This window comes from Mixophyes fleayi, chromosome 7 (assembly GCF_038048845.1).
Source record: "Mixophyes fleayi isolate aMixFle1 chromosome 7, aMixFle1.hap1, whole genome shotgun sequence".
In the NCBI taxonomy this organism is placed as follows: domain Eukaryota; kingdom Metazoa; phylum Chordata; class Amphibia; order Anura; family Limnodynastidae; genus Mixophyes; species Mixophyes fleayi.
This window is the reverse complement of record NC_134408.1, coordinates 127,807,338-127,828,531: the sequence shown is the minus strand read 5'-3', so window position 1 is coordinate 127,828,531 and position 21,194 is coordinate 127,807,338. Positions and strand designations below refer to the sequence as shown.

General features: G+C 40.6%; 1 protein-coding gene across 3 annotated transcripts in view; it reads right to left on the bottom strand.

Moving 5' to 3' along the window:
* STK39 (serine/threonine kinase 39) overlaps positions 1-21,194 on the bottom strand; it is a 271,753-nt gene that overhangs the window by 136,572 nt on the left and 113,987 nt on the right. For all 3 annotated transcript variants that reach the window (XM_075180714.1, XM_075180715.1, XM_075180713.1), the window contains exons 11-12: positions 4,999-5,121; positions 4,851-4,886 (exon numbers count right to left, since the gene is read on the bottom strand). In XM_075180714.1, the coding sequence (XP_075036815.1) occupies positions 4,851-4,886; positions 4,999-5,121 (159 nt within the window). The remainder of the gene's footprint in view (positions 1-4,850; positions 4,887-4,998; positions 5,122-21,194) is intronic.

Below are 21,194 nucleotides of genomic sequence, written 5' to 3'. Positions count from 1 at the left end.
ATGCAGTTTAACCCCCACACTAAAAGCGTCAATCAGAACGCAAGAAAAATCAGTAAAATGATGGTACAGCTTGTCAAAGAAATAAGAAGAAAGTCTCTGTTACAAATATTTTACAAAATAAATTGTGCTGTCAACAGCATCCATTGCAGAGATGAATTAAAAATAAAGACAGCTAGAAACTGTAGAACATTGCATATCCCCAATCAAGATTTTCAATGAACACTGAACAAAGATATGGGGGCTTACAGATTTGGGTGTGAGATTTGGCATGAGCGGATGGTTTGGGGATGTGGCAAATTTTTGTCCAGATTTTTTCTTATCTAATTTTGGTATGTATGGAAAACATAACATTTATGATTGGCTATGAAAACAGGTGGATTAAGGGTGGATGACATACTTAGTCTACTTGGTTGGGGTGGTGTTAGACTGCTTGGCTTGGGTGGAGTTAGACTACTTGGTTTGGGTAGAGTTAGACTACGTTGCTTGGGTGGAGTTAGACTACTTGGTTGGAGTGGAGTTAGACTACTTGGTTGGGGTGGAGTTAGACTACTTGGTTGGGGTGGAGTTAGACTACTTGGTTGGGGTGGAGTTAGACTACTTGGTTGGGGTGGAGTTAGACTACTTGGTTGGGGTGGAGTTAGACTACGTTGCTTGGGTGGAGTTAGACTACTTGGTTGGAGTGGAGTTAGACTACTTGGTTGGGGTGGAGTTAGACTACTTGGTTGGGGTGGAGTTAGACTACTTGGTTGGGGTGGAGTTAGACTACTTGGTTTGGGTAGAGTTAGGCTACTTGCTTTTAGTGGAGTTAGACTACTTGGATTGCAATATATTAGTGCCCCAGTTTCACAATTACATTATTTATACTTTAATTAATTAAATTAATTAAGGCTGACACACGTAGGGGGTGTCTCTACATATTCTTCATGTAAGCATTTATGGAGGATCACTATTAAAAAATACACAAAATTATTAATGTTATGGAATTAACAAAAAAACCTTCTCACTAGATACGTTCACTTCTTTTTTTTTTACAGTCCAATTAATCTAATTTTTCAGGAGGCTCATGGGTCCACTGCCTCCCTAAATACAATTCAAAGGAATTCAATTCAAATCCGATTAATTGGAGATTAAATGATACTGTACTTTGATTTGCCAACTGTTGTCTATTTGGACAGATACATATAGAATAAAAGAATCCTATCTACTCCATAAAATGAATCATTATATGGACCTAAAGCCAAGTTATGCTGAATAAAGTAAAATATTCATAATGATTTTGGGGAAAAATGCACTTTTAAATAATAAAATATGTGCTTTCGAAACTATGATTTAATATTACACAACTGCTGTAGCTAAACTTATAAATTCGGCAAGATAATGATATTACATAAGATATTATATAATTAAAATTATTAAGGAACCAACAAAAACAGTATATAGAATGTATAAAATTCAGAATAAGAGGGAGGTTACCCATTATTCATTTATCAATGTTACACGTGTGATAAACATTATGTGCCCATTATATTATATTCTACATACAGTCTGCCATATGTAACACTGGTTCTTGTTTATTTTGAAAATATTTTTGTTAATGTTATATCTTTTGAGACTATTTGGTTTCTGACTTTATTTTGAAGCTATGAGCCAGAAAGCCTTATGTATCGACATTTATATTATTTCTTTTCTATGGATAGATTTCTATACAATACTTGCACAAATGATTTCCAGGAAAGAAGACATATTAATACTGGAAGATTTACCGTCTACACATTTTGGGTCGCATTTTACAAGAAACCAAGAATCTTACAGAGAACAATGAATTATTAACGGGCTTCAATAAAATAGAAATATTCCATGCTTCAATTCTTCTGGTAACAATGTCCATTGTTACAAAATCAATAACAAGTCAAGTTCAATATGACAAAAGATGATGACTGGAGAAGTGTTCAGGCATAAGTATTGCAGACATACAAAAAAAAAAATGAACCTGTGTTAAAAGTCAATATGTTTTGTTGAAAAGAACCCGCATCCATCAAATCAAATGGAGGATAAAATGAAGATTTGACAGATTGAAGGTACAGCATATGCAACGTAATGTGTTGGGCCTGGCCCCACCAACCTTTCTGAATATGCTAACCCACCCCTAAGCTATCCTAATTCCAAGAGGTTTGTCCAGAAAGCTTCCAGTTGCTGGCCCTGTACAAAGTTACACTTGAGTCAAGGGTTGGGGTTGGCCATAGGCATTACCGGGAATTTTCCTGGAGAGCCTGTGGTCTACTGAGCCCACTTTGCTGTGTTCTTCTTTAATTCAGTTATAGTTTCTTATCACCTGGCAGAGGCGGGGGAGGATCTGTCTCGGCTGACTAAACTTAGGGTGCAGTCCAGACAGGAAGCTGGCAGTGAATCACGATGCTGTCTGAAGCACAGCATTGTCAGTGTCACCTCACCTACTGGGCACCATTTTAATCCGTCCCCTTGTAGGGGCTATGCAGCCTATCACTACAGTGCATGACCCCTACCTCCTTTCCGGTGGCCCATCCTTCAAACATTCCACGGCAGGACCACCATTTCTCTACGCTATGGCCAAACAGTGTGTCTGCAACAAGGAGAAGGACTCGGAACAAATCAGGTGAGAACTAGAATAGGTGAATGGAGGTGGAGAGTGAATAGGAACTGAAACAGGTGAATGGGAGTGTAGGAAGAATAGCAACTAGAATAGGTGAATGGGGTTGGAGAGAGAATAGGAACTGGAACAGGTGAATGGGAGTGGAGGGAGAATAGGAACTGGAACAGGTGAATGGGGGTGGAGAGAGAATAGGAACTGGAACAGGTGAATGGGGGTGGAGAGTGAATAGGAACTGAAACAGGTGAATGAGAATGGAGGGAGATTAGGAACTGGAACAGGTGAATGGGAGTGGAGGGAGAATAGGAACTGGAACAGCTGAATGGGAGTTGAGGGAGAATAGGAACTGGAACAGGTGAATGGGAGTGCAGGGAGAATAGTAACTGGAACAGGTGAATGGGGGTGGAGAGTGAATAGGAACTGAAACAGGTGAATGAGGGTGGAGGGAGAATAGGAACTGGAAAAGGAGAATGGGGATGGAGGGAAGAATGAATGTAACTGAGAATAAGTTGGGCAGTTATTAAGATTGGGTTTATCTATGAGGTGATGTTAATGGATTAAATTACTATGAAGGAGTTCTTTTAATGAGACTGAGGAAGGTAATAAGGGGGTTAATAAATAAGAACGATGTTGGTTAATTAGTAATGGGGAGGAGGGAGTTGATTACCAAGCGGTTAATGATGTTGAATGTTGCTATAATGATGCTGAAAGAGTTAAGGATTTTGAGGAGGGGTTAATTAAGGATGATAGGAATGATATTGTGTGGCGGTCACAAAAATGTTTTTTTTTGCATTACATGGCGGTCACTAATATGCTCTATGTATTGTATGGTGGTCACTAGGATGCTCTCTGTATTGCATGATGGTCAGTAGAATGTTCTCTGAATTGTATGACATCACTTTAATGCATTGTATTGTATGGGAAGCACAAGATGCTCTCTGTATTGTATATTGATCACAAATACTGGCCAAATAATCATTCAAAACAATATAATACTGCTTGGTTTTGTAATACATTTTGCATGGCACATTCATGGAAGTAGTTTTGTTTAATTTGAACAGAAAAATACTTTTTTGTAATTGCTGATGCTAGCAGTTTACAAGTAATCACAGTTATATTTAAAAGTATGTGTTTTTTTTTGTTATCTTTAAAAGCCACCCCTACCCCCAAGAAGTGCTACAAAGAGCATTGGGAGGGTTGAAACTCTTCTTGGGAGTAAGAGCATACCCACCACAATCATTGTTAGGACACCCTAAAGCTTTGTATATAAGTAGGCAGAAGTAAAGTGATTTTTTTATATTCTACTGATCGGGAGACTTCAGAACCGGTGGGAGATTGACAGTGGATGAGATTCCAGTAAGTATGATCTATCTTACAGTGACCGGGCTTCATGCAACAGCAACAAATTCCCAGTCTCAACTACTATTACATTAATGATAACCCTGGAAACTACCTAATGCTGGATTAAGCTGCACCCCTCAGATAACCAATACCATCCACTGGTGTGCTGACTCCGCCTACTTGTTTTTGCTCCACCTACCAGATCGATGCTTTGCCTATTTGTGTCTTAGGCCCGCCTAACATTGCATGTTGCATTGGCCTCTCCTACACTTACGTGACTAGTGTGCTAACCTGACCTACTTATGTGTTGGCTCCGCCTACTCTTGATTTGCTCCTGCTTGAGCGAGGCCGCTTTTAGATTTTTCTCTAGGGCCACTTTAAATTCTCAATTCGCCCCTGTTTGCACCTATGTTCATGCTGGCACTTATAGTGCCACATATGTCCCGTATAAATGGCGCACCCATCATGAAATAATAAGTTGCCCTTATCACAAATAAGTATTTCCCCCTATAGCAATCATATAGCATTGACCCTTACTATAATAATATATTCAGATATGAAAAAAATTGGGAACTATTAATGTCCATAAAATTAAAATCAAATTATGCCAGTATGCTACCAAAAGAAAGTTCTGTATGCGTCACCCCCAACCAGCGTCACCCCCAACCACTTTCATCACCCCAAAAACGGACAATATAAAACTCACCAGGGTACACTATTAAAAAGTTTTTTTCCAGCAAAACTGGCAATTTTTTCCAGGCGGTAAAATTATTCAAGCATGAAAAACCCTGCTCATTAAGGAGTTATATATACTTTGCAAACTACACATCTTGAGAAGCAACATAATGTAATAGGTTAACTGATGGTGAAAACAAATGCTTACCTCTGCATTGTCACAGTCATCAATGATTCTTCTTGACTAAACAGAAGAACAAAAAAAAAACAAATTGAAACCCTGGTACAGATGTGAGGATACAACTACTGAAAGAAATACTTGCTATGTCTGAACTGCAGTAAGTATAAAAGAACACCTTTTCTTTGGAAAATGAATCTTTGAATTCAGGGCTCTTCTCGTCGAGCTCATCATCGCTCCATTCCCAATCGCCATCTTCTGTTTTGTGTAGGTGACCACTTGAGCCAGGAACTCTCCTAACCTGGCAAGACAAAAAGGATTTCATTGTATTTATCAACAGGAAAGAAAGTCAATTCCAGATTTAAAGAGCACCTGTGTCCTACACATACATGTCATGGGCTGAACCAATATCCTTGAAAATATGCCTGATTTAGGCTCCGTGTACACGAGCGCTATTTATCTGTCTTATAAATGTGTGACGACCAGTGAGCATTGATCATCTGTTTCTGCATAGGCATCAATTACTAATATAATGTGCTGAGATAGGGCTGCGTCAGACATGGGTGAATGGGGCCATTAAAAGATGGATAATTAGCGTTCATGTGCATGGGGCCTAATTTACTAAGAATAAGTGATATCACTGCGTTCTTATGACTGCGGTGCCTCAGTGATGTCACTGATTCTTAGGGGTAAATTTATCAAGCTGCAGGTTTGAAAAAGTGGAGATGCTGCCTATAGCAACCAATCAGATTCTATCTGTCATTTTGTAGAATGTACTAAACAAATGATAACTAATATCTGATTGGTTGCTATAGGCAACATCTCCACTTTTCAACCCCGCAGCTTGATAAATGTATCCCTTAATGAAGTGATAAGCTATATCCTCATAGATATTGGCTAAGCCAATACGATGTCAGATTTCATTTCATGAGCTTACCAAGTGCTCTTTATCTTGCTTTTATGTTGGAACCACTAATTAAATGAAACAGCTACTGACAAAATAAAATAATCTTAAAGAGCCAATATCACTTTAAAATATGCATGTGAAGACACATCTGATTAAAATAGCAATGCTTCCATTGCCTTTACGAATGCCATCTATGTGAGCTTTGGTTGGAATTTAAAATATTAACTTTATTAATCATAATTAATAACAACATATAGCACCTGGTACAGGATATGCAATGCTTGCAGTTTCAATAAGAACCACAAGTGCATCCAGCAGAAAATGAGATGGATTTGTTTTTAATCTGCAGGAAACAAGATTATTGTATCAATGCATATTTTAAAGATATACGTTCTCTTTAACGTGACTAAGCCACACAAATTCTTCACTACAAACTCAAGATAATTCACTAAATCACATTGGGCTTATTTAATACCATGGTGCTGAGTGCAGCAATGTGCTATAACCCATAGCAACCAGATATCAGTCTAGTGTATCTGGACTAATGACATCTAATATATCTAATCGGTTGCTAGGGCTACAACACTTGGGGGTAAATGTATGAACCTCCGGATTCTTCAACTCCGGCGAGTTTAGCGTCTTCAGCGCTTAAATTTAAAGCGGCGCTGCCTAGTAAAGGGAGACTTCCCTTTACAAGGCAGCGCCGCTTTAAATTTAAGCGCTGAAGACGCTGAACTCGCCGGAGTTGAAGAATCCGGAGGTTCATACATTTACCCCTTGCGCTTTATTATATAAGCTCTATTGTGACATAACTACTTTTCAATTATATATAAAATAAAATTGATAATCTATCAAATGAAAATGATCCAAACTTGACCAACACAAGTACCGACACAAGCTAACAAAAAGCAAACCAAAGATAAACCAAAAACTAAATCCTAGTTCAAAAAATCAAGTACCCTTCTGCTGCCATCTTGCTCTTTTTCAGAACCTGGCACCAAGCTTGTATTTCCAGCATTCTGCTCAGCCTACTTGAGCAAAACAAAACAGCATCAGACTCCTCTAAAACATTGTGCAAGTGTCGCAAGTGGCTTGAAGAACACAGTGGTAATCATTACACAACCTGGCTGTGCAGTTTGCACTTCACTTTTATAGAGCATATCATTCAAATGACTCTGTTGCTTTGGACGTGACGGGCATTCCTTAATAGGAGTACGAGTCAAATGTTATAGCTCAATATGTCAAATAAATAAATGTACATGTCTGACTACTGTACCACTATTTATCTGCTTGTACTTTAGAGGGTTTTGGACTTGTTCTTATACATTCCATATATGAGTAATTACTACAGCTAAATTCTATAATGTTCTGTGCTCAATGATAAGATCAGGGACCAGTGTTTAAGAGTAGCGCCTGTTGAGTAACATTGCATTTAGGTGCACATTTACACTAAGGCTGGGTACACACTGCAGGATTTTCAGATGATCATTGGGCCAATTACACGATATACGACTGTATAGTCCGATATCGCATTAGTGTATAAACTCCAACGATGAACGATTAACGCTCCAAAGCACATCCTATTGTTTCATTATTATTATTATCGTTTATTTGTAAGGCGCCACATGGTTTCCGCAGCGCCGTACACAGTAAAAACAGTAGACCATACAGGGTAAAACAGTACAGAACATTAAACATAGACTACCAATACTTCAGAAACTCCGGGCAGGCAAATACAGTAGAGATGAGAGGAAGAACAGGTATGGAGACAGGAGGGGAGAGGGGCCCTGCTCATACGAGCTTACATCCTAAGGGAGGGTGAACAAAATCAGGCACAGAAGGGAGCCAGTGAAGCAAAGGGGAGAGAAAAAAGGGGGCCAGGGGAGAAACATAAGAGATGAGAGGTTAAGTGGATGGTTGGTAGGCCTTAAGGAACAGGTGAGTTTTAAGTGCCCGTTTGAAGGAGCACAGGTTGGTTTGATATGGAACAATGACATTCCAATTCTGCAGTGTGTATGCACTCACGACCAGCAGTGTCCATAGATATGGAGTGTGCAGAGTCACAACCTTGTCAGCCGATGGTTATGACAGATGAGGATCACAGATCTGATGGTAAATCTTGTAAAACGTGTTTAGGGTCTACACATGGATCGGCATCCTGATCGGGACTTTTTTTTTCTTTTTTTTCATCGGTTGGTAAAATCGTTAGAATTTTTCTGTAGTGTGTACCCAGCCTAAGTCATAGCATCTAATCAATTTTTCTTTGTCTAACTTTCAGTAGACAGATACAAGCTAATTTCTAATTCCTGATGGGATTCTATGGTTTAGTGCAAATCTGCATACAAATGCAATGTTATTAAACAACCCTAATTGACTACATATCATTTTGCCTTCCCATATCCTAGTCATCAAAACCCATTGCCATTATTTATGTGACAGTACTGCCTAAAACTGCATATTCTAGGTAAGAATAGAAAAAAAATAGTAAATAAAATAATGGTTGAAGTAGATGGCAATTTCCAAACATTGTTCAAAGGTTTAAATCTAAACTAAAATCATAGAAACTGATGAAACACTAATGAAAAGCGTTTTTTAAATTGGAACTGTGAACACTACTGTGTTCCATCCAAGTTCACTATTGGACATCGAATGTGCTCAAGTCAACTCAGCCAGTTTGGCTTAACGTGGTCATGATCAAACCTGTCCAACTTCTTCAAATTCAGCTCAATTTTGAGAAATTGAGAAATGTTGAACTGGTTTAACCATCTCTAGTAAGGAATGGCTATTAAGTTTAGGACATATAACAATGTAATCATTAGGGTTATAGTAGTTTTCATACCTTAACACATATCTCCCAGAAACGAGGTATAAAACAGGCCCACCCCTGTAGAAACATTTTCATTTCCATTTCTTATACATACATATACTTCTGTATGGCTGGTTACAGGATATAAGCACATTGGTCCTGATGCTGGACGCGTATTGAGCATAAATTATACCAAAAACTGCACCCATAAATATAGCGTAGTTACACCCATATGCCGAGTCATAGGGATCTCAAGATGCATCCAGCTCTGCATCTGTAGCAGATGCGCCATATTTACATCAGGCACACATACACCCTTATACGGATACGCACAACCGGGTCATAAGCACAAGAACAGTTTGTTAACATTTATTATACAGCAAAAAACGCATTCGCTATAAGTTATGTCACAATAGAGGGTCTAGGAAGACCCGTTTGTTCTGCTCAAGTTGACGCTACCCTCCTAGAGGCACGGAGTCTAACGGAGAGGGAGGTACTCACGAGGGTCCCCCGCAAGGGAATTTGGACTTAGCGGCTCCCTAACTTCAGGTCGCGGTTCTCAAGGAGGGCTACAAGAGATGTTAAAGCGTCTGGTGGAGCGATGATCTGCAGGTAGATAAGGCACAGAAGCACTGGGGAGCTGGGAAACCCCTGGAGCCAGGATCACGAGGGGGTGCGATACTCTGCTGGCTGGTGTGACACAGGTAGTAACCCTCTGCAGCAGGATAGTGAACTGTAGCACTGGAGAACAGGAAGCAGAAACTTGTAGTAACCCTCTGCAGCAGGATAATAAACTATAGCACTGGAGAACAGGAAGCAGAAACTGGTAGTAACCCTCTGCAGCAGGATAATAAACTGTAGCACCGGAGAGCAGGAAGCAGGGACTGGTAGTAACGCTCTGCAGCAGGATAATGAACTGTAGCACAGGAGAGCAGGAAGCAGAAACTGGTAGTAACCATCTGCAGCAGGATAATAAACTGTAGCACTGGAGAACAGGAAGCAGAAACTGGTAGTAACCCTCTGCAGCAGGATAATAAACTGTAGCACCGGAGAGCAGGAAGCAGGGACTGGTAGTAACCCTCTGCAGCAGGATAATGAACTGTAGCACTGGAGAGCAGGAAGCAGGGACTGGTAGTAACGCTCTGCAGCAGGATAATGAACTGTAGCACCGGAGAGCAGGAAGCAGGGACTGGTAGTAACACTCTGCAGCAGGATAATGAACTGTAGCACAGGAGAGCAGGAAGCAGAGACTGGTAGTAACGCTCTGCAGCAGGATAATGAACTGTAGCACCAGAGAGCAGGAAGCAGGGACTGGTAGTAACGCTATGCAGCAGGATAATAAACTGTAGCACCAGAGAGCAGGAAGCAGGGACTGGTAGTAACACTCTGCAGCAGGATAATGAACTGTAGCACCAGAGAGCAGGAAGCAGGGACTGGTAGTAACACTCTGCAGCAGGATAATGAACTGTAGCACTGGAGAGCAGGAAGCAGGGACTGATAGTAACACTCTGCAGCAGGATAATGAACTGTAGCACCAGAGAGCAGGAAGCAGGGACTGGTAGTAACACTCTGCAGCAGGATAATGAACTGTAGCACAGGAGAGCAGGAAGCAGAGACTGGTAGTAACGCTCTGAAGCAGGATAATGAACTGTAGCATAGGAGAGCAGGAAGCAGAGACTGGTAGTAACGCTCTGCAGCAGGATAATGAACTGTAGCACCAGAGAGCAGGAAGCAGAGACTGGTAGTAACGCTCTGCAGCAGGATAATGAACTGTATCATAGGAGAGCAGGAAGCAGAGACTGGTAGTAACGCTCTGCAGCAGGATAATGAACTGTAGCACCAGAGAGCAGGAAGCAGAGACTGGTAGTAACGCTCTGCAGCAGGATAATGAACTGTAGCATAGGAGAGCAGGAAGCAGGGACTGGTAGTAACGCTCTGCAGCAGGATAATGAACTGTAGCACAGGAGAGCAGGAAGCAGAGACTGGTAGTAACGCTCTGCAGCAGGATAATGAACTGTAGCACCAGAGAGCAGGAAGCAGAGACTGGTAGTAACACTCTGCAGCAGGATAATGAACTGTAGCACAGGAAAGCAGGAAGCAGGGACTGGTAGTAACACTCTGCAGCAGGATAATGAACTGTAGCACCAGAGAGCAGGAAGCAGGGACTGGTAGTAACACTCTGCAGCAGGATAATGAACTGTAGCATAGGAGAGCAGGAAGCAGGGACTGGTAGTAACGCTCTGCAGCAGGATAATGAACTGTAGCACCAGAGAGCAGGAAGCAGGGACTGGTAGTAACGCTCTGCAGCAGGATAATGAACTGTAGCATAGGAGAGCAGGAAGCAGGGACTGGTAGTAACGCTCTGCAGCAGGATAATGAACTGTAGCACAGGAGAGCAGGAAGCAGAGACTGGTAGTAACGCTCTGCAGCAGGATAATGAACTGTAGCACCAGAGAGCAGGAAGCAGAGACTGGTAGTAACACTCTGCAGCAGGATAATGAACTGTAGCACAGGAAAGCAGGAAGCAGGGACTGGTAGTAACACTCTGCAGCAGGATAATGAACTGTAGCACCAGAGAGCAGGAAGCAGGGACTGGTAGTAACACTCTGCAGCAGGATAATGAACTGTAGCATAGGAGAGCAGGAAGCAGGGACTGGTAGTAACGCTCTGCAGCAGGATAATGAACTGTAGCACTGGAGAGCAGGAAGCAGGGACTGGTAGTAACGCTCTGCAGCAGGATAATGAACTGTAGCACCAGAGAGCAGGAAGCAGAGACTGGTAGTAACGCTCTGCAGCAGGATAATGAACTGTAGCATAGGAGAGCAGGAAGCAGGGACTGGTAGTAACGCTCTGCAGCAGGATAATGAACTGTAGCACCAGAGAGCAGGAAGCAGAGACTGGTAGTAACGCTCTGCAGCAGGATAATGAACTGTAGCATAGGAGAGCAGGAAGCAGAGACTGGTAGTAACGCTCTGCAGCAGGATAATGAACTGTAGCACAGGAGAGCAGGAAGCAGGGACTGGTAGTAACACTCTGCAGTAGTATAATGAACTGTAGCACCAGAGAGCAGGAAGCAGGGACTGGTAGTAACGCTCTGCAGCAGGATAATGAACTGTAGCACCAGAGAGCAGGAAGCAGAGACTGGTAGTAACACTCTGCAGCAGGATAATGAACTGTAGCACCAGAGAGCAGGAAGCAGAGACTGAAGAAATCAACTCATGTATAAATCAGTTTCAGCTGTAAAATCAGCTGATCAGAAGCAGATAGCTAGTGCTGGGGACCATGATTATCAGGGGTAAATGCGACACCGTGCTTGTCTGCGTCAGCCGCATTTGCTTGAACACGAGTTTACCGTGCTCAGCCTATGTTACACGACCCCTTCCCTCCCCCGATCTGCCTCTCCAGTCGTAAAGCGACGAGTGTCAGGTGTACGCCTACGCGCCTGCGCTCTCTGTGAGCAGGCGCAATGCAAATTTTTGTAATTTATTCTAGGCAAAGGGGCATAAGTTCAATTTAGCATCAGGACCATTATTCCTTACTTGCAGCGTACTTTATCACATCCCCTGTGATAACATTACACAGCATAAAAGTCCTTGTGACATAAAATCAAGAAGACCTTTATACATGTGCTGTTTTCATCCATGCAAGCTCATTTAAAAATCTTGTTTCACGGAACTAAAGCTTGTTTCTTTCATATTTTATTACTCCCATATGGTGGTCATTACTTTGATTATTAGTAGCACTCAAAATTGATTTTAAAACTACCATCCCCCTTGACCTAATTAGCAGAATTGCTGGAGTTCCAAGCCGCAGTTCATGAGAACTCATCTTCGCTTGCTCTCCAACACTAGTTCCCCTGGCGCTCACAACCAAATAGTTTCATGTTTGTTTCTAATACAGACCGAGGCACTGATTGGAGAGAGCGATGGATCCGTCAGTGTCTGTGTTATAAAGACAGTCAGACTGTCAATGGAGAAAAGACCAATAGCTCTATTTCCGGTATGGGTAGAATTTTTCCAAACTGCATTGGTCCCTACATGGAACCCCACTGTTCTCTTAGTTGGAGGAAGGAATAATGTTCAAAATTACATTTGTAATGGATTTATCCCAATATACAGCCATTTTGCCCCGAAAAATCTAAAGTTCTTAAAATATAAAAGTTATTTCTGCTGAAAACAACTTAGAGAGAGAATTTGAAACTTGGCCTGGTGGCACTTCAACCTTCAGAAATTACAAATAAGACAGTTCTAAGCACATGTTCTCGTCTCTCTGTACGTAGGCTGTAAGTAACCACTTAAGTCAATTTTATGGCTATGTAAATATTGCGTCATTTAAGTGTGAAGCACTCAACAATTTACAGAGCAACTGCAAATCCGAGCATTGATGGTTGAAAATCATTAAATTAGTAAATAGATCCATCTGTCTTGAAATACTCAAGGGTTTAATCTCGCATGAAATGTAGATGTCACATGCTAAGTGGTTGTAACTATTACAGACGATTGCGCCCTTAAAAAAGGATCAGTAAGTGGTCATTAAAATTCACTAACATAATAACGCACGACGGGTTTAATGGGTAAAAACATATTTCTTTCAAATACCACTCAATCATTTGTAAAAATCTTCATAATGAACAGTACATTTTTCTTGCACCATGAACAATAAACTTGAAATGAGCGTGATAGAAAAACAATTTAGTCTAATTTCAATTATCATACAGTGTATAAAGTACATTTTTTTAATCTTTGTTTTAATTGCTAATTGTGTGTGTGCTGTAGCTATTAAACTCGTGTGTCCCTTATAGCTACAATTACTGATGCCCTGCACTAACAGCCGTTGCAAATATCATGATGCTTTTTATCCTTGGCGCTTCTCATTCCACTGTTGTAAGACACTAAGGGGTCGTATTTTCCTCATGTCAGTTATTTCTTCTAGCATTGATAAGAAATTATATAACGTGCCTATTTATTAACATTAGCAGTTCCGATAGCAATCAATTTACTTATAAGTTCTAATACCCGAATTTGTGATGGGGAGAACCAAGGGCATTAGTTGTCGGGATTAAGCTCCGGAATTTAGGAGCTTAGTAAATTGTACATAATCGCAGTCCCATAGACACCTATGGCGACTGGATTTGTGAATGATGAGGCCTGAATGCTGCGATCCTATAGCCTCAATGTTAACTAATCCCCCGAAAACTGCAGATTTTAACTTCTTCAAAGGGTGCTAAATAGGCCCCTGTAGTTGTAGAATCTCAAGTATAACAGAGTCAACTTTGGTAAAGAGAAGATGATAAATACAAGTGGGACCATACCTGGCCCTGAGCACTGAACATTAGACTGTAAGCTTTCACCAGCAGAGTACTATCTACCCTCTAAAAAGGAAAAGTGGAGGCATTGCCCATAGCAGCCAATCAGCTTCCAGCTATCATTTGCTAGAATGCACTATAGATAAATGATTGTTAGAATCTGACTGGTTGCTATGGGCAACACCTCCACTTTTCCTCTTTAGAAGGTTTGATAAATCTACCCCTCTGTCTCATGTCTGCTACTTTCTTATTAAATTCATATGTACTTGCTAATTTTTTTATGTACAATTTGTTTTTGTTTAGGATTTCTTATAGTAACCACGCTGCAGAGTTTTATGGCCCCTTACAAATAAAAGATGATCTGAATAATATAATTCTATTACACAATATGCAGAAATAGAACATTAAACTTCTTACCATGACCTGATAAAGACATAGGACAATAAAGCTATCCAACATAACCATGCTCTGTAAAATATAAATGAGGTCTATAGGATTACCACTAAAGCACTATGTAAAGTAGATAGTACAGTATGTTACGGCGCAGCTTTGAAACTCATTAATGAACGAGCCTCAAAGCTGCCCTGAAGCAAGGTCAAACTACGTACAGTACAATGAGCTTTGTTTCTCAGCACCTATGTATACATAGCCTAATACATAAGACAGTTTTCTGAAAGCATAGTAAATTCTTTTTTCATACACAGATTGCAGGTATAAGAGTTTTTGCATCATCTAGTCTATTTAGATCTTTTTTTCATTGATGCTGTTTTTGCTTGCAGTGAAGAAATAAAAAATTCCTAGCTTAACTTTAGATGAGTACAGTACTTAATGAGTTTCCACAGAACATTCCCCAGCCAGTTTTAATTAAACTTTCTAGTAGTAGAATTTGCCTTAGAGAACTATTGCATTTAAACAATTAACTGTCTGTAAACTGCCAAGTAAGCCTTTTCTGTGGATTCAATGTTTTCGGCCTACCGTATGCTTTTTCACATTAACAATTCATTTACTGATGATGTGATGTGTGGTTAGTAGATCGCCTTTATCATGGGGGATAATTTAAAATGGAAAAAGAGTAATACATTTTTAAAGAACGTAATTATGAACAAGTGAGTCTCTGAAGTTGATGTAATGGTTTTAAACATTACCTATTTTATACAACACAACGGGCTTGTTTTTGTTCTCGGAATTTTATGTAAAAGAAAAACTGAAATGTATTCTGTAATGTGACAATGAGAAGAGAGAATATTTAAAAAAGCCCCAATCCCCACGTATACCTGTAGATCATGTTTTCTGGATATTTTAAAGTTCTGCACAGGTGAAGTGATTTACTTACCTAGGCTAGTAAATATGGGCCTGATTCATTAAGGATCTTAACTTGAGAAACTTCTTATTTCAGTCTCCTGGACAAAACCATGTTACAATGCAAGGGGTGCAAATTAGTATTCTTAGAGCCATTGATTTTAGTGGAACCTTTGGTGGGTATTTATGGTTCTACTTAGTCCAGGAAAGGAAGGTCTAGAGACACCCTATGGGATAACTGCTGCATACAGTAAAATCTGCAGTGTTCTTTTTCAACACAATAACTGTTTATACTTCAGGTTGCTATAAGTGAGAACAATTGGAACCCCCCTCCTCTCATTAGGACTGTGTGCTGAACATGTTTGGCATACAATTATTATTATTATCATAGATTTATAAGGCGCCACAGTGCTCCGCAGCGGCGTACAGTAGCGAAAACAGTACATACATAAAACAGGGGCATACATGGTAGACAAAATAAATGCAGACATGAAAACAAAGGGTATGGAAGACCCTGCTCATTAGGGAGCTTACATTCTAAGTTGAAGAGGCCACAGCTGAAACAAGAGGAGCAAATGTGGCTCAGAGTGGAGATTGGGAATGTTGTGAGGGTGCATTAGTATGAGCAGTATCGTTGGGGATGAGGTCACCTCTAAAAAAGAGATGGGTTTTCAAAGAGGGTCTAAAGGTTTGAAGGCTGTGGGAAAGTCTGATTGAGCGTACTGCTAAACAAGCGTACTTCCAATCTCTCATATATACTCAGGCTTCTAACCCCAAACGCCTTTTTAACATATTTAAATATCTTCTCAATCCTCCCACCTCAAAACCATATTACAATGCAAGGGGTGAAAATTAGTATTCTATTTTGCACATAAGGTAAATACTGACTGTTTTTTCATGTAGCACACAAATATCAACTTTAAATTCCAGTGTACAAATAAGCTATCAAGTATTTGTGTGCTACATGAAAACACAGGCAGTATTTAACTTATGTGCAAAACAGAATACTAATTTGCACCCCTTGCATTGTAACATGGTTTTGTCCAGGAGACTGAAATAAGAAGTTTCTCAAGTTAAGATTCTTAATGACTCAGGCCCATGGTCTGGGTTGTGCACATTGACACAATTGAGGACTAAATAAAGCTGGCCATATATGCTGCGATACCACGGCCAATATTGGGCAAGTGGCTGAATATCAGCCTGGCCCCAAAATCACTATCATAACAAAAAATAATAGGATCATTATCCAGCTGAAAGAAAATCTAGTTGGAAGATGACCATTATTGATTGTCCTGTGACTCTCAAACTAGATAGGGGACTACCAAAGAATCTTTGCTTTGTTAGACTTAAGTACAGAGAACTGATACAGAGGCTCTGATACCTAGCTTAAAGCTGCACTACTTAACAGTAAAACAATTAACTAGGACACACTGTCCAACCCCCTTCCCCCACTCTGCTATTTTCCTTGCGCTTCTCCAGTTCTCTTAGAGTCCCGGCCGAGAACCTGGGAGGATCAGAAAGGCAATAACTATAAGATCACAATATGGTTTAACTACGCCATCTACTATGAGCATTGAAAAGAAAATAATTTAATAGTAATGCAGAATAAATGTGAAAATGGCAACCTAATTAAACTGCTATTTGAAAAAAACTTCACGTTTCCACAGCACAATTATAGATTTATTCATTCAAACAGAATGTCACATATATAGAAAAAGTAGACTCAAGATCAATTAGGTTGATAAAGGACTGTTTAACATATGACAAAAATGGTAATGCTAATTAAAGAACAATATAAAGACCTTGGGAAGCACATTTAACCTCAAGGATTATATAATTAGCACACAATCAGTACATTTGATAATGTAGAATTTGCTCCCTATTGAGAATTATAATTGTTAAAGGGACATAGATAACAAGATAAGAGTTTATATGGGATCATTTACCCCTATTACATAGCATACGAATAATACAAAACTGTATACAGGTAGTGGATAAAAGAATGGAACTGCTTGGGACACGATTTATTTGGCAAGCAAAGACTTCTACTAAGTAGCCCATACAAAAAGCATCCTAGCAAGGTCATGCAGAACAACGCTGGCTTGCCCATGTCGACTATAAACATGGCCGGCATGGCTGTAGGGAGTGACTTTGAAAGAGGAGTGACTATTGGGGAGCATTTTGCAGGAACTTCTTCCAAAATACAACATGGAACTCGAAGGGAAAAACATCATCAGCAAAGGAGATCAATGAGTATAAGCACATGGTCCAGAACCTTGATTTTCTTACATTAATTTAATGTGCAAGGCGAAAGAAGCAAGCAATTGACTGCAAATTTCAAGCTGTGATACAAGCAGAGTTTTCATTTAAAAAAAAAAATGGAGCACTGAGAACTCCAGAGAACAGGATATCAAAGTCGGGTTGCAGTGTGTAAACTGCTCATCGCACCTGGCACAGGAAGTTTGCAAGTTCAATTGTGGAAATAGCACAGGTAATGGATTACCTAGCAGCGGAGGAAGGAGATATGTTCAGATGAATCATCTTTCACGGTGTTCTCAACAAGCCGCACATGATGGCTCAATGCCTTATGAAGTGATACTGGTGTTTCCTACAGGATTATTGTTCCAAGGGAACATTCAGCACTTGCAGAGAATGTTGATTTTTTAAATGTACTTTCTTAAAAATGTTTTTGCCCAAGGCAGATCTGCCATTCCCACCAGAGGTGAAACAAGGTATAGCTGGGCCATACACCAAAATTTGAAGGAGGACTCACGATTCCAGTCCACTCCTCCAGAGGCCACTGGTGGGAGCTTCACTGCATATGTGTCAGCCCCGCACATGATCAGAGGAGCAGAGCGGAGGCCTCAGGAGGCTGCTTCTGCTTTGTTGAACCAATTCAACTCCGGTTCCCACAGTGGCCACAGCACCTGCAATGACGATATTTCCACCACTGAGCCACACATAACATATCCTGCAGGAATTTGTCTTTGTGAATTTTGGGGCCAATGGGAACATGATTTAGTGCCAGCATCACGTTAGGGGCAAGAGTTTTTGGATCCTTTGCGATCTATGTCGTTTAGTACTGCCTACCTCGGGATGTGAAATCTAACGGGGTGAAGGTATTTACCAGGGACCCCTGCAAAGAGGTTTGGTCTTGGCTACTTCAGCAGGTCACGGTTCTCTGGGCGGGCACCAAGCGAGACCGGTTGGAGATGGTGTAGGTTTAGTACTGGTAGAGGTATCCGGATGTCGACAGCTGAAAGGCTGGAGACTCTGGTTACATAGGTACGATGGGAGACTGCAGGTACAGGATATCTGGATTGCCAGTTAAGCTGGGAAGCTGGTGACTCTGGTTTTTCATGTTGATGGGCGACTGAAGATTTAGGATGTCTGGATTGCCAGATAGAGCTGAGAAGAGACTCTGGTTTTCCAGATTGACAGGTAACTGCAAGGAGCCAACTAATCCTCAACTGAGCAGGCTGAAGGACAACAAGTTCTGGCAATTAGGGAGAGGCACATGTGCCTTAAATATCTGAGAGAGGTGAGTGGGAGAAACAGCTAATCGATTCCAAGATGGTGCTCGCCCACAGACGTACGTGGCACCTCTGTGCAGGGAGAAGCAGAGGTGACCCCCAGGTAAGCATTCCGGACTCTGGCAGGCTGGTGTGCGGTTCCAGTACAATACTGCCAGCAGGGATCTGATTTTACCGAACTATTTACATTGGGGTGACTTGTAGACATCCTAGGCACACAACATCACAACATGCACCTGCCTTAGAATACTACCCAAATAAACTAATACATTACATTTTTAATAAGGCTACAAATATGACACTTAAAAAAGTAGTCCAATGACCACTAACTTTCTAGTTTTTTGGATGAACTTTTACCTGCATTCGACAAACCCTGCCAGAGAAGCATAAAAGAATATGGACAAGTGTATGCAGATTGGGGTGTGAACCTAAGTTAGCTTTTAGTTCAAAACGAAGCACACTAATATTCCAAAATAAATATCTGTAAAGATTCTTCTCCCTGGAGCACAGAGTTAGATGTGATGGTATATGGAAGAGAAAGTGAAACAGTGAAACAACAAGTCAGATGTTCCTGGTGGCTGCTTTCAGTGCTGGTGTGTTTTTTTTCTTCTTCTCTACTCCAGCAAAAAAGAAAAGTGTTAGTCCATGACTCCAGCCAGATGACCATTTGTTAGGGTTGTTGTTCTTCAAAGTCTCCTAGAACCAGTTACCTGACGTCCTTTCTATGGTTGAGGTTCTGCTGTTTGTAAAAGAAAATGGTCCAATAAGAAATGTTGAAAGGATGTAACGCGAATGCGTTTTGCTGCTAAACTGCAGCTTCGTCAGTGGGTGCAACGGTGAGCAACCCCTGGTTTAAACAAATATTACAAGTCCAGGCCTTGCAAAGGATATACTAGTTGCTTTATTACTTGTCTTTGTGTCATAACTCTGACACTATTGATCTGCAGTGCAATCATACTGTCGGTCCCTGCAGCCAATAAGAAATTGCTTCCATTACATCATGTAAAACAATGTACAAAAATGATGATCTTGTTTCAATTCATGAATAATATGTACATATTATCATTCATCAGAGCCTGCATTCAGAAGCAGATATGCCGCAATTTTCTCACCGTGACATGTGTAAATATTAATGTAACCAACGCGCCTGGTAAAAATGTATGAAAAGTTATTAACTTCATCAATTAGATGCACTTGCTAAATAATGAAACAGTTAATCACTTGCACAGCGTATAGTGTTAATATGACCGGAATCACAAATATCTCTTTATATTCATCTATACTAAAACTCATACAGGTGACCAGTTAATCAACTTGCTATTAAAGTGGAAAGTTCTGTGCTAATGTACTTATGTATTGTCAAGAATATTTCATGCTTGAGTTAGAAGCATTTAAATTTCAAAAGGAAAAAACGATGATCAATCACTCTGGCACTCTTTAGATTTAAGGTGCAATATAAATGCAAAATATTTGTGATATTTGTACAGACTTGGGATGGAGGAGATTGAAGATTTGGAAGCTGAGATGCGGGGAAGGATGACTCTTTATGGATTTTTAATGTGATAGAACATGCTTCTGTGTTTTTTAGTAATAAATAATTTTTCAGTTGTCATGAAAGAATTGTCCGAAAGTCTCATGTAAAGATGTTTAGGAAAAAAGTAAAACCGTCTTATAGCTGAATAAGTTTGGACCAACAGCAGCTGAAGTTCTGTACTTAGCTGAACTACAATTCCCATCATTCTGGCTGCATAAACTAGAGCTCTGATGTTTATTATCCTGCTAAATCCAGATTAACAGGAGAGGAATAGGATTTTATAATGGTTTTGCCTTAATTGGGTAGTAAAGGAAGTATAGGATAGTTTTTATGGGTTTAGAAAATTATAGCTTATCTTAAATTATCTTGACCTTTTGAAGACATAGCAATCCAGCTAAGTAAATTGTTCCAGAGATAACAATCTGAGGTAGAATAAATGTTGTATATCTACAATTGCTACACTTTATCTGTACAAATGAATGTCAAATGCCAAAGAGACGTTCCACAATTTCAATATTTCTTACTTAATAGTTATACTGGGGATGGTATAATTAGTGGTGGGTATACCATCACAGTGGTCAGTATTGAGCAGGGTTCCTCAACTTTGGTCCTGAAGAACTCATTATATTTTGGAGATTTCCTTAATCAAGTATAGGTAACCTGATCTTGTTTAGTAAATTCCCAAAAACATGACCTGGGTGTACTTGAGAACCGAAGTTGAAAAATCCTGCTTTAGGACAAATCCTGCCTTGACCAGGCGCGGGCTGGGAGAGGGATGGCCGGGGGGCACACAGGCGGTCGCATCATATGACAGGGGATGCGGCCGCGGGGGGTAACCTATGTTTTTTGCATCCGGGGGGCGGCCGGCCGGCCTACCCCCCGGCCCTAATAGCCGTCTGACCCAGCGGCCTCCATGCCCCCCGGGCCAGCCCGCCCCTGGCCTTGACCCATTGTGACACTGATTTATCAAAGGGCAAAAAGTAGGGCTTT